We start from the raw sequence: 14,310 nt of genomic DNA, 5'->3' as shown, positions 1-14,310 counted from the left end.
GAGCATCTGGCAAATGCATTAATGTATGTTGTATTCCAGTTCTATTGCAGATGTTCCCTGCTTCAATCTGACACAGTGACCTAGTGACCCAGGAACTTAACATGATAATGCAGGTCAAAGTTCAGACTCAAGAGTTACACAACCTAATTCTTGTGAAGAGATCAAATCAGCCATCGTCATCATTGACACTGATGGACTACCAAGACTCTTGCCGAAATGCAGACCTTGGTAGCCATTTACTGTACTTCAACAAATTATTAATTCATTAATTTAAGATAATTTGTCTTTTAAAAATTGTGTGATTGCGTTGCAAGGGTCTAAACCTGAATTCTGATGTTCTGGATTCAGTTTTGCAAAGTTACAATGTCTTTTTATTTTGGTTGAAAATTAAAGGTGTAAAAAATACAAGATAATCAATAAATAATTGTAGGGGTTGAGGTTTTGGATTTCAAATGTAACAAAATACAGCAACAAAGGCGGAGAAACATTGGTTGCTATATTTTGCTATAAAATGTATTTAAATTAATAGTTCAGCTGAGCAAACCTCTCAAATCAAATAAAAAACAACCAATAATATGTCGTGCAAAGAAAGAACACACAAAAAACAAGCATTTGTAAACGTTCTGTAATCTACAACATTTTTGTACCAGCATCTGCAGAGATACAATATAAATACAATTCTGTACATTTTATAATATTGTAAATACTATGTTCATACATTTTATGTACAGCTCCTTGTCAAGGAGAGCAGCTTTGTTTTCTTTTAAGTAAGGTCTTGGGTTTTTATTTAACCGTCTCCAATGACAGCAATAGTATTCACTTCTTATGAGATCCACAGTTCTTTAGGTAAAACAGAGCAATAATAACAGTACTGGTCATGGCACTAAACATACAAGCATTATTCAGGCTATGTCCCATTCCCCGATGTTGCCCGTATCCCATTTATAGGCTACCTATAAAAAAACATTAATATTGGCTTTAGTATCACAAACTAATAAAATCTTTCTTGACAGTCAAACACACATGGATTTAAATGTTCGAAAGCTTCATTATTAGGCGGGTAAACCTAGAAGTCGATTATATAAAAAGTCCCCGTTCATGTGGGGCTTGTGTCAGTACTTTAGGGCATTTCTGGTCTATAGCCGATACAAAGCAGATTATCGCCATTTTGCAATAATACCGGCAAGGGTCTGATAAAGAAAACAAGGTGCTCTCCGCATCAGGTGACAACAAGAGTTAGTCACTTCTGTCAACCTCCTAAGAAGCGTCATATCAGTATCTGAGAATGCGTAAAAATTTGTGCATTATGTAACTTAATGTGCATCCAGGATAAGTTACTCCAGTGCAAGCGTTCAGACAGCTTTGTTAATAGAAATATTGGCAGTCCTTCAACAGTTACAGTACTCAACAAGCCAATTACACAACAGAGTACGAGCAACAGGCTTGGTGTCCGTTCAAAATACCATTAAACTCAAAAAACTCAACCACATTTTTGAATATCCGATGGGCGTGGTCTTCTAACCAGAAAAATGGCACTTAGCATATTAGCATAAATCGGTCGAACAAATACAAGCATAAAACATGTGGCCAAAGTAAGTTTGCACAGCAGATTTGAAAGGCTATGTCTTTGGTAATACCTGATATAATCAAACAAACAAAAATGTTCATAAACAGTAGTACATTCTTACCTAGAACAGACATCCAAATCTCAAACTCACTCAAAGTATATTTTTTTTGTTAGGCATTGTTTGATTAATACATTTAGTCATATAAGAAGTGGTGAAGAATTAATGAAGATGGAAATTAGTATTTCAGCTATATCAAAGCTAACATGATATATAAAACGTGTTTGTGCAACTGTGCAACTCTCGACATTCAAAGATGATAATGAAATAAGCCTATAACTTCAGCACAACACACACAGGTAGTGTTTATTGCCACGGAATAAGAGGAATCAATAAATCTCTGATGTGACAAACAAATCAGAAGGATGGATTCTGTTAGCACTCGGTTTGTCCAGGCGGTTGCTGGTGCTGGTGTCGAAGAGATCGTCTACCAACTATTGGGTCAATGTCCTGCCCCTACTGGAGCACAGATTGAGGTTCGGTGTCTATGGACTGAGGCCCTCGAGTCAAACTGGATGGCTTCACGAAGACGCCATGACCTGTGGCACACCGGAAATACACCCTTCCCTGGACCGTACCATTGTGTTTGCCTTTGGAAGGATGAGAAAGGTCTAAGGTTAAAAGGATATTGAGTTGAGATTCAATTCAAGGTTACAAGGATCTTGACTTGAGAGTAATTTCACTTACCTACAGCAAGGTCCAACTCCACTCCAACCCAGATGCCTTTGGCAAACTCTACCCCTCCAACATAATGCACCATCCCACTGCGTTTGCCCACCCACACTTGCTCACCGGGGGCCATCCAGTCCGGCAACTGAGCAACTGGTGTGTTCTCGTCCTCACTGGAGTCCACCGAGAGCTCTGCATCCTCGAAGAACTCAAGTCCTCGAGATTCTTCCAGCTCTGGGTTGGCGTGAGGTACAGGAACACTGGGAGACTCTTTTCCATTGTGGAGATGGCATTGGGACGGATGATCCACGTCTTGCGTTTTGGCTGGGGGAATTGATTCTGCCTTCAAACTAAAGTTACAGAGGTCGTCTACCCCTAAACCTTCATCTGCACCCTTAAAGTCTGTGAACTCTTGGCTGACGCTCAGGATGCATTTGCGGGGAAGTGAAGGGGAACAGTCCTGGTCGGTACAGAGACGGGAACAGTGCTGAGTGGGAACGGTCTGGGCTGGATAGGATGATAGTGAGGGAACAGTCTCGGTCTCGGTTCCCAAGGCACTTCTGGAAGGATGCAACCCTCTTCCGTGCTCCTGAGGGTCTGTGGCTTCTCTGTTGTTGAGCTGGTCGCAACTATCGCTGCCGCTGAAGAGCACATCGGACAGCGTGGCATTTGAGGCACTATGGGAGAAATAGCCGCTTGTACAGCTGCTGACCGTGGGACTACGGGACACTTCTTTATCCGCAACCCGTGTTCCCGATAACACCCCGATCCCAGGCGCCAACTCCCCCTGCACGCATACAGTCCCCCCCTGGGTCTCAAGACTGGCGTTGTACACCTCAAAGTTCGCAAACTTCTCTGGGATGTAAGGCTTGAAGTTTTGGAGCTCCAGAGACCCGAGACCTGGAATACTAGAACGGGTGAAGGTTGAATCCATGTTGGGATCCTCCTCCTCTGAATCCTGACAAATCATCAATGAACAGACATGAAACCAAACAGCAAAGCAGTGATCAGGAGGGACGCTACTGCCCCCTTGTGATGAAACCCTGAAACACATTAGCTACTTTCTATATTACGACTTTGTGTCTACAACACTGGATCTACACTTGATGTGTAGGCTAGTCGCTGATCATGGCCAAAAGGATAATAAATCTTTGAAGTCCACTTTTACGCTTCGTTTCCAAAGACATAAATAAATGCATACTCAGAGCACTCCCACATTTTTGATTATACCTTATGGATGCTAAAAATTGATTCGGTGAATGCACGTTTTAAACAGCTTATTGTATGTGTAAGTTAATCGCTGTTCTAAACTAATGCGCTGCTGCATTGTAACGCACACACCTCCAGACAGTCGCTCGCACATAAACATTCAGTAGTGAAGAAATGTATTGTCAACACTGTTCTGTGATTTATTAATAAAATAGCTTAGAAACTGAAAACTTTTAACAAATATTTCTTATCAACTAAAACCCACAGCTTCACTATTAGTAGAGACGCTGCCAGGTGCAATTCACACGCAATCACTCTCTCACTAATGCATTCATATAAATATAATCTTTACTGTGCTACTGTATCTGTATCTGATTTAGAATGAGCAGTATATCTGTGAGAAATATAACGACCCAAAGACAAAAGAACTGATAAAAATAAGCTGTTATGTAGGAGCAATAGCCTTGTGGGCAGAGCTGTGTCATATGCCATATACAGTACTGTGCAAAAGTCTTAGGCATGTTAATATCCCCCCCACACACACACACTTTTGCTGTAGTGTGTCAGTAGGAAATATCAGTTTACATTTCCAAACATTCTTTTTGCCATTAATTGTAATAATCCAGTGAGATTTGTGTATGCACAAGGAGTCTGACAACAGCCGGTATGATCTGATCTCACAATCATCGAGTCCGTCTGTGATTACATGAAGAAACAGAAAAAACTGAGACAGACTAAATCCAGAAGAACTGCGGGAACGTCTCCGAGATGCTTGAAGAAACCTTCCTGCAAAGCTACAGTACTGTGAAAAGTACTGACACTTGTGTTAAAATGCTGTAAAGTGAGAATGCTTTCAAAAATAAAATCACAAATTGAATTTATTTATGATTTAACTTCTATTAACTAATTCAAATCAATATATGGTGTAACGACCCTTTGTTTAAAACAGCTTTTGTCCAGGTACACTTGCGCATAGTTTTTCAGGAAGCTTTGAAGGAAGGTTTCTTCAAGCGTCTCGGAGACGTTCCCGCAGTTCTTCTGGATTTAGTCTGTCTCAGTTTTTTCTGTTTCTTCATGTAATCACAGACGGACTCGATGATGGTGAGATCAGATCATACCGGCTGTTGTCAGACTCCTTGTGCATACACAAATCTCACTGGATTATTACAATTAATGGCAAAAAGAATGTTTGGAAATGTAAACTGATATTTCCTACTGACACACTATAGCAAAAGATATAAATAACTGACTTAAAACCATTTTGTTTTGGGGGGTGGGGGGTGGATAATAACATGCCTAAGACTTTTGCACAGTACTGTATGTCTCAGTCTCAGCTCAAGGTTCAGGCTTATTTGTTCATTAATGACATCATCAGCGACTAGTCAACATCAACTCAAACTTTAATCACATAAATGTCTACTTAAAAAAATCAGAAGTCGTTCGACCCCTAACACACCCACATACAAGTAGTGTAGAAACTCTGTTGACTATAAAAGGACTGATCTTGTTTTGTCAGTGCACACTGTTCACATCTGGTGTAGACACGGTGTAAACAGAGTTTATTTACTTTGTAACTAGCAATGTGATATGTGAAGTGCTGCAGTCAGTGAGTTAAACACAAGCTGAGGGATTCATGCACACACTCAATGAGATGCAAATAATGCCGAGATGACAATGATGACAATGAGGCGGCAGCATCATAAGCTTCACTCAGACAGAAACCGTTTTAAAGGGATGAAATGCAGAAATCCAACCTTCCTGGACGTATGAAATAATGTAATGAATTTTTGGTTCTGAGACCTCAGGAAGTTTGAGAGTGCAAGACAGGCCCGGTCTCTCAGTTTCATGTTGTGTTATACATGTGTTCATGTTCAGTTCAGGTTAATATACTGCAAAAAAATATGTTCTTACTCAGTCTTTTTTTTCCAGTACAAATGTCATAGCATTCTTAAATCAAGATACATTTACTTGAGAAGAAAAATGTGAAAAATCTAAATTAAGTGAGTTTAAGAAAAATATCTGCCAATAAGGTAAGAAAAAATAATCTTGTTTCCCCTTTGAATTAAGTTTATTTTTTATACCCTATTGGCAGATATTTGTGCTTGTTTTAAGCTGAAACTCACTTAATATTGATACATTTTTCAGAAAATAAGACTTAATATACAAAGTAATTTTTGTTTCTCAAGTAAATGTATCTTGATTTAAGAATGTTTAGATGTTGACAATGAGACAAAAATACTAAGTAAGAAAATCAATTATTTAAGGGAAATATTAAGGTTCTGCATATGTGGGATTCCGTCAATTACTTGTCAATAAGTGCAATAATTATGCAAAAATAAGTTATATTACGTTAATTTAAATATATATTATATAAGTAATAATTATATAAAATGAATTAAATTATGCTTAGCATATTGACAAATTAGCTTGAAAAGCGTTTGAAATTTCAAAAATATAAGACACCAAATTACAAACAAAAGAGTTTTGCTTTTCATTGTCTTGGACATTTGTTATTGACTGTTATATAATATGCGGGCTGAAGATGATTTTCTGTGGCCTTTGACGGCACACCACAGATGCTGTAAAAAACCCAGAGTATTCCTGTGTTTTAACAGGGCCCTGGCTAGTAGTATTAATTAGTATGCGTGTGCACGCAAGTCCAGGTAGTGACATGCATCAGACTGGTTATGCGTGTGTTCACTTACAGCAGCGTGTGGCAGTGTGTGAGTGAGATCAGTGCTGAGTCTGGGCTGTCTGTGATTGGCCCTGCTGCAGATGATGTCACTGCTGCTGTGGCCCTCGCTCTGAGCCCTGGGTCTGGACCAGGGGCCGGTGAGGCCCGACACGCTGCTCTCCACAAACCAACGCATGCTCTGCAATCAGGTGACAATAGCACACTTCACACAGGCCATGCAGCACAGCGAACACTCACACAGGCTGTTGAGTTAGACACCTAATCACATGTGAGGCAAGCGAGTGCACATGCACTGGATGAGGTCCTCAGCCACAGAATCAGGAGTAGTAAAGGAATAGTTCACACAAAAGCTCATGACATTCCTTTTTTTAATCTTTTTTCAATGAACACAAAATCAGATGCTCTTTTCCACACATTGCTAGTGGATTGTGACTTACATATCACACGAGTCACACTTTTATGTCAGTATAAATCAGGGTTATTATTATTGTTAATTAAACCTATTATTTAAATAAAGCTGCAATAAAATAAAAATTAAATAAATATTAGATGAAAACTTTCAGTTAGATGACAAAGCAACATTTCATATATTTGTTTAGTTTAAGTTAAGCACAAAAATTTATAAATGGAAATTAATAAAAATGAAAACAAACTGAAAAAAATAATAATAATAAATGAAACCCCTTTGAAGCATACGATCACAGCAGAGTGATCACTCTAGGTCAAAGACTGTAGAAACAGATGGATGAAGTGTCTCCACTTCCTTCAACTGTAGAAAAATGAAGCCACAATATCCCAGAAACAGTTGTTGCCGATTACATCATTCGTTATCGGTTAGTAGAGTTTACTGCAGAACAACTCATTATGTCAGTGTGAAATAAACAGTTATGGAAATGTAGAAATTAAAGTTAAAGCTCCCATCTCCTCCCCAAAAAAGTCCATTGGTGCCTCAGTGATTACTTCACTCAGAGAAGCTGTCAATCTCAGCTGTCAATCATGACGTCACAGTCCTGCTTTTATCGCATCAAATAACTAACTAAAACCAAACTTATTTAGAAAATGAACACTTTAACTTACACCAGCGTGATAAAAACTGCCTAAAAAATGACAGAACCCATCTTTGGATAAAAATTAATTAAAGTGTAATTTGATTGTTTAGTTTAGTCTCACGTCCAATTAGATTACATGGAGAGGGCGGGGTTTATGACCTAAACCCAGCACCAGGGGGCGATCGAAAGGCTTTGGCTTCACTTTTCAGGACATGTGTGGCACACTTGCTCTAGGCTGGTCACTGGAGCGTACGATGGCTGCATCCGAAATCGCATACTATACACTTGGCGAAAAACAGTATGTGACAAAAGAAGTATGTCTGAATTTACAGTACTCTTAAAAGACTATAGGCAAAAAGTACCTGTATGATCTATTACTTCAGGCGTGATTCTTAAGTGCGCGTATGATGGATGCTTTACTATCCCATGAGGCCACGGGAGAGTATGTGTGAATAGCGGTGACACGATCATGTGATAAGGGCAACATGGCGAATGGATTACATTCATCCTACACATATTCATACTAGATAGAACATACGATTTTAGCGTCGTCGTGAATTACTTATTCAAAATAAGTACCTGCTCAAGAATATGTGATTTCGGACGCAGCCGATCACACTCCGGTGTGATTAGAACGTTAAGTGGGTCATGTGATCAACTGCTAAATTAAAATGTGCTTTCGCATTCAGCGCTTATCATATAACAACTATTCAGTGTTTTCAAGCATATGTTTCATTTTAGATTTCAGACATTTAAATACACACAAGTACTAGCAAAAAAGAAAAACACATTTATAGTTTGTAAAATATACAATGATGTCTATGTGAACGGCAATAACAATCCTTTCAAATATAATTTGATGACGTGTTTTAGTTGTGTTATAGATCAACTAACATGATCATTATAATGTGTTTAATTGACAAAACACATTCACTTACATTTATTTGACGATTGGAATACCTGATATTTTATAATATAGTTTACAAGTTTGTGAGTATTTTGAATAGAAAATGAAAAATTAAATAAAAGCAATACATCAGTCATACAGCGCTAATGTGGCTGCGGTGTGTCAAGTGACAAGCATGAGGCGTTGCCATGGAAATAATGTTATATTTTCTAATTATAAGAGTCGCCTTAAAAAACTCATGCTGGGGACTCGGCTAGAATATTTTAAACTTACGTGTAAAAGGGTTAAAAAAATTATAAAAATGACAAAAACACATTACAAAATTTCTAAAAATTAGACAAAAATTAAAACGACAAGTGAAAATATAAAAACAAAAGCTAATTCTTAATATACTAACTAATATATAACTATAATAGTATATAAATAATATTAAAATAACGGGTATAAATTGCTATACACTTTTCTTGCATGGAAGAGCAGCATCTATTTTTGTGTTTCATTTGGAAAAGTAAATAATTGGAACAACATGAGGGAAAGTACATAAAGACAAAGTGAATTTACATTTTTATGTGAACTATTGCTTTAAACTCATTCTGCTGGTTAATAGGTTCAGTATCATGTACAGGTCAGTCTGAATAAATTTTAAGTTGAATAAATGAACAGGCTTGAGGGACTGAGGCATGCTGGGTACAGGGTCCAAAAATTAACTTCCACACCATCTAACAGGGGACGAATTAAGAGAATTCACAAGCAATAAATATTCCTCACTGAATAAAAAGATATATTTAGCATAATTTTTATTCAAATAATATACTTGTGTTCCTCGTATTTTCATTTGGGTGGTTAATTCTTCTTTAGCAGACAGTAATTGAATTCTCAGCCAATTAGTGAATAACTCTTTTACTCACATTTGGAACTTAATTTTGTGTTAATTTTGGAACACTTCATGCATGTTCCATTTACACTTTGCCACATAATTGTGTTTCCGCAAAATGAGTATAAATCTGATCTTCAATTCCTGCACTACATGCAAAGTCAACGTTGTTCATGTCAACAAAAGCCACAGATATGAGCTGCATCTTCAGCTAATATCAAGATCAAAGACCGCAGTAGGAAAGAGAGAGCTGCATGAGCACTGGTAATTCATGACTGGTAATTGATAATTTAGTCTCACTATGTCTAATGAAGATGATTGTGTGTTGGATGCAACGCAAATTTTCAGTTTTGTTTGAGGCAGTTTGCGCGGCCGCCGCCGCAAATGAAACTGAAAGTTTGGCGTTGTATCCTGAAGCTCAACACACAATCACCTTCATTAAAAGTGGTGAGGCTAAGGGTGTGTTCACACTTGGCAAATTTGGTTTGATTAAAACAAACACTGTTGCGATTGCTCTGTTAGTGCGGATCATTTGAATAAGTGTGAACGCTGCCATCTGAACCCTGGCGACACCAAACAAGACGACACCTGAAAAGATGGGTCTCGTTTTACTTTCAAATGAACTATGGTGCGGTTCGACTGAAATATGAACACAACACAGATCAAAGACGTGTAAACGAACCAAAAACGGGACACGATGTCACAAGATGTGACCCTAAAAAGGACAGAATTCTCAAGCATACCTGTTTTTAGGAGCTAAGCTGCCCATTACAGTTCGGTATCCTTGTAGCAGATCTTCTGTGTGTGACGGAGGAATTCCTGGCACTGTTTCAACTCCTTTACACACCCGATGCTCTTTCTCCTATTGCGGTCTTTGACATTTAAATTAGCCGATGATAAATAAAATGCAGCTCATATCTGTTGCTTTCGTTGATGTGAACTCCATTGAGTTGGCATATAGCGTGGGAATTGAAGATCAGATTTATATTCGTTTTGCAGAGACACACTGACGTGGCCAAGAATAAATGGAACCGTTTTAACAAATCGAGAGCTATCAGCCAGGTGTAAAAAGGCCATTAGAAACTCTTTTAAAAAGGCATCAGAGCCTGGAATCAGTCAGGTCATAAAATATAATGAAAAGAGAATGTGGAGGGTGGAAGCACAATATGAGTGAGAATGAGACACATAATGAGAGTGAAGCATCGTGTGTGTGTGTGTGTGTGTGTGTGTGTGTGTGTGTGTGTGTGTGTGTGTGTGTGTGTGTGTACGTGTACGTGTTTGTGTTTGTGTGTGTGTGTGTGTGTGTGTGTGTCACCTCCTGTCCCAGAAGTGGCCGAGACTCCAGAGAACGCTTGACTTTGTTCTCCTCCTTCACTGGCATGAGAGATTTGAGGAACTTGGGCGGTTGAGGCGACAGAACTTTAAACGGACTCGAGTTAAAGAACGTTGGACTCTCCGGCACCGACCCTGAGGAGAACGTTTGCATGAAATGAGGCTTTTTAAACGTGCTCCAAAGAAAAAGTCAAAAGGTCTAAGAGGATGACAAGCCTACAATGGAGGAATCATGGGAAATTTAGCATTCCAACTTAAAAATAAAAATACACAATATATTTTTATTAATATTATTAATTTGATTATACAATTTTAATTAATAATAATAGCATAATTTGTGCTCAATTATATATATTTTTATGTCTTAAAACATTACATTGTATATTTATATTAGTGCTGTCAAATTGCATAAAAGTTTGTTTATATAATATGTGTATATACATATACACACATATACTATATATTTATATATACATGTACACACACATACAGTATATATAAACACAACACAGTGCATATACAAACGTTTATGTTAGATGCGATCAATCGCGATTAATCAATTTGACAGCCCTAATATATATATATATATATATATATATATATATATATATATATATATATATATATATATATATATATATATATTAGGGCTGTCAAATTGATTAATCGCGATATAAAATTGATTAATCGCAAAATTGATTAATATATATAAAATTAATTTATTCATAATATTAAATTATTTAGTAATAATATTCAACAATTTAATATTTTTAACTACAGTAAAGGTTTTTTAAGACTAGAAAATTTTTGTCTTTCAAATCATCCCAGGTGAAAGAAAGGTTCACCATTACACATACATTTACCATGATTCTCTTTGTTTTTAACAGGCGTTTCTTTCGAGAGAGGACTGTTGAGTGAAGCTTCATGCAGGCTGGATTCAGTGACGTCCACGTGACCGTCACAGTGAGCCTGTGGAGAGGGAGTCGAAGCTCAGACAGAGACACTGACAGCAACACACGGTCTGTGAACTTAATAAGTTTTCACTAACCTTCATGTCTTCATCCTCACATCCTGTCCCTTCTGATTTACAACAAGAGGTCTAAACAAATATATATTACAGATTTGTTTAAGTCCTGTCACACATTGAAGAGTGTTTTGTCTTTATACATGAGCAGAGAGTAGATCGGGTCTTACGTGCTGGACGTTTGGCGTGCTGAGACTGCGCCGTATGTGTCTGCCTTTAACAGAGAGAGCTTCCTTCACCGTCACGGCCTGAACGAACACATAAAGACACACTAAACACTCCAGATGCATGAAACCAGCATCTAGCAAGACGAAATCTAGCTGAAAGTGAAGCCGTACCTGCCGGAGTCTCTCCAGACACAGAATATTGTCCACCTCCAGCACTCCTCGGGTGTATTTCTCAATGTACGTCTCTCCATCAAGAGTCTCCTCGCTCTCTCCTCGCGCTGCCATCAAGGCCAGAGTCTCGCGCTCCTCCGGCTCTTCGGACGCCTGTTCACAAACACACATGTGTGTATGTGTGTGCTCGGTGCATTCAGAAAGTAAAATGTGAAGAGAAAATAATGCGAATTTGTACCTTTGGAATGTTAGACACGATCTCATACGTCACTCCACATGAGTAGAGAACGTTCTTCAAAGACATCCGTCTCTTCAGACTCTGAGTGAAACTCTACAAGACATATATAGTCATATATTTACATTATTAACATTTACATGCTAATCTTACATGTCCTTACAGCTCAATAAACTTCAACAAAAGTGGCTATATATGTACACACACAAACGTGTGTGTGTGTGTGTGTGTGTGTGTGTGTGTGTTTTTGTTTATATTACATTGTGGGAACCAAATGGCCCCACAAGGATAGTAAAACCTGAGATCACCTCCATTGTGGGGACCAGCCAGCGGTCCCCATGAGGGAAATGGGTTAATAAACATACTAAATTATATTTTTTTGAAAATGTAAAAATGCAGAAAGTTTTCTGTGATGGGTAGGTTTAGGGATAGGGTTAGTGTAAGGGGACAGAATATACAGTTTGTACTGTATAAAAACCATTACGTCTATGGAGAGTCCCCACAAAGATATGTGCGCCTGTTTGTGTGTGTGTGTGTGTGTGTGTGTGTGTGTGTGTATTTTTTAGGACCATTGTGTTTTTTTTTATTTTACAATAACATTATTTTCAAAGACAATTGACAATGACTGTAATGCATCCACAGATTTTTTTTTTTTTTCATTACTCTTATTGGATAATTTCTTTAGATTAACATTAATATATGGGATAGTTTTAATTTGCTTAAATGAAAGAAGTACAGTCAATAATAATAACAAAAATACTTTATGGTACATTTATCTGGTACAATAGCATATTTATATATATATATATATATATATATATATATATATATATTATACATATGTATATTTACATTTATAGCATAATATTATATTTTATGTTAATTTAAATGAATAAAATAAATGTTATAATAAAAATAAATGACTATTACAGTAAAGTTAATCTAATGATGAGAATGTCTGAATGCATTACAGTCATGAGAATCTGGAAGTTTTCTGAAATGTTATGTTTAAATATGTAATTTAGGCATATCTAATTAAATATGCACTCATTTTTATACATTTCCAGAACAGAAATCTAAATACTGGATAAAGCCAGGATCACAATTCCTGTTTCAATAACATTAACTTAACTTATTAAGCATACATATTCATACTCTTTAAATCTTAAACAGTAAATCTACTACCATTAAATCTTTTTTTCTAATAAATCATAAATAATTTTTAAAATCATTTTAAACCTACACATTACAAGATAAAGATAAAGCAGTATCTTAAATAGCAGTACTATTTAAAGTCAATGTAAAACGGGTTTATAACCCATTTTCCTTCAGCAATGTAATGTTTTTGAGTGCAACAAAACAAATGCCAAAAAGAAATGCGAGACGGAACTTGATTTTATTCCTTGGGAATTGATTGTACATGTAAATGTAGAATCAATGCACAACTCGACCAGGAAGATGTTTTTAAGAAACAATCACGCTGACATTACCGTACACAAGCTGTTTGACCGTTTTCCAGACCTGTTTGTTGTAGATGTTGACTGCGATTCTCTTGCGGAGGACCAGCTCCATGGAGGCCGGATGACTGAGCTGCACCGTGGCTTTCACGATCAGGTAGATCCGTTCGTTCGGCACCGTGATCCGGTTCAGGTGGATGGAGTCGTGGATGGATGAATCCCAGGAACACACAGCTGACACCTGAGAGTAATCATGTGTACGTATGAGAAATCAGAATATACTTAAGACTCGAGTCATTATTATGTTATTTCCCATATTTTGTGTTACCTCATCATCGCTGTGTCTGATGATGGGAAGGTAGAAGAACGGGCTGCCGTGCTCTTTGGGAAGAATTGAGTTCACGCCGGCAGCGTGAGGACACGTCAGCTGATCATTCACTGTCAGGTTATCAGCTGCAAAACAGACAAGACAGCTTAAATAACGATCACACAGAAACGTCTCCTTTACAAGTCTAAATTATTGATCTAACAGGGGCATGCAAATCAGCAAAACCTTAAACCCTGAAGATCAATATATCTCACCGTTCAGATCCAGGAACAGCACAGGAATATGAGCTTCCATGCCAGTAGGAGGAACCCTTGAGCAACAACAACAATGAGTTTAACATCTAATCTCACTTTTCCCCTAAAACTCTTATTCAATGGCATGTTTTCATCCTTTCTTGCCATTTAAGTAATGTTAACTTTAGGCCCATTAAAAAGGTTGTGAACTGCATGCTTTGACTTTAAATAATAACACTAAGAGACACTGTTTACTGTAATAACCAATGTTATTCAATTTCTTGTAATGTGTAGGTTCAAAATTAGAAGAAATGGTAATAGAAAATAGCAAAAAT

General features: G+C 37.4%; 1 protein-coding gene across 5 annotated transcripts in view; it reads right to left on the bottom strand.

Annotated features, from left to right (window-relative positions):
• Window positions 1–609: 609 nt before the first annotated feature.
• The window catches only part of kif13a (kinesin family member 13A), a 74,575-nt gene continuing 60,874 nt past the window's right edge, over window positions 610–14,310 (bottom strand). For 2 of the 5 annotated variants that reach the window (XM_084089439.1, XM_084089441.1), the window contains 12 exons: window positions 13,997–14,052; window positions 13,743–13,867; window positions 13,479–13,655; window positions 11,961–12,053; window positions 11,723–11,875; window positions 11,555–11,632; window positions 11,409–11,459; window positions 11,218–11,329; window positions 10,344–10,495; window positions 6,209–6,376; window positions 2,313–3,252; window positions 610–2,215 (listed from right to left, as the gene is read on the bottom strand). In XM_084089439.1, the coding sequence (XP_083945565.1) occupies window positions 2,082–2,215; window positions 2,313–3,252; window positions 6,209–6,376; window positions 10,344–10,495; window positions 11,218–11,329; window positions 11,409–11,459; window positions 11,555–11,632; window positions 11,723–11,875; window positions 11,961–12,053; window positions 13,479–13,655; window positions 13,743–13,867; window positions 13,997–14,052 (2,239 nt within the window). In that variant the 3' untranslated portion in view covers window positions 610–2,081. The remainder of the gene's footprint in view (window positions 2,216–2,312; window positions 3,253–6,208; window positions 6,377–10,343; window positions 10,496–11,217; window positions 11,330–11,408; window positions 11,460–11,554; window positions 11,633–11,722; window positions 11,876–11,960; window positions 12,054–13,478; window positions 13,656–13,742; window positions 13,868–13,996; window positions 14,053–14,310) is intronic. The other 3 variants (XM_084089440.1, XM_084089442.1, XM_084089443.1) reach the window with 3 other exon arrangements.

The sequence above is a fragment of the Abramis brama genome (genome assembly GCF_963993115.1).
Source record: "Abramis brama genome assembly, chromosome: 17".
Lineage (NCBI taxonomy): Eukaryota > Metazoa > Chordata > Actinopteri > Cypriniformes > Leuciscidae > Abramis > Abramis brama.
This window is presented reverse-complemented; position numbering and strand designations above follow the sequence as displayed.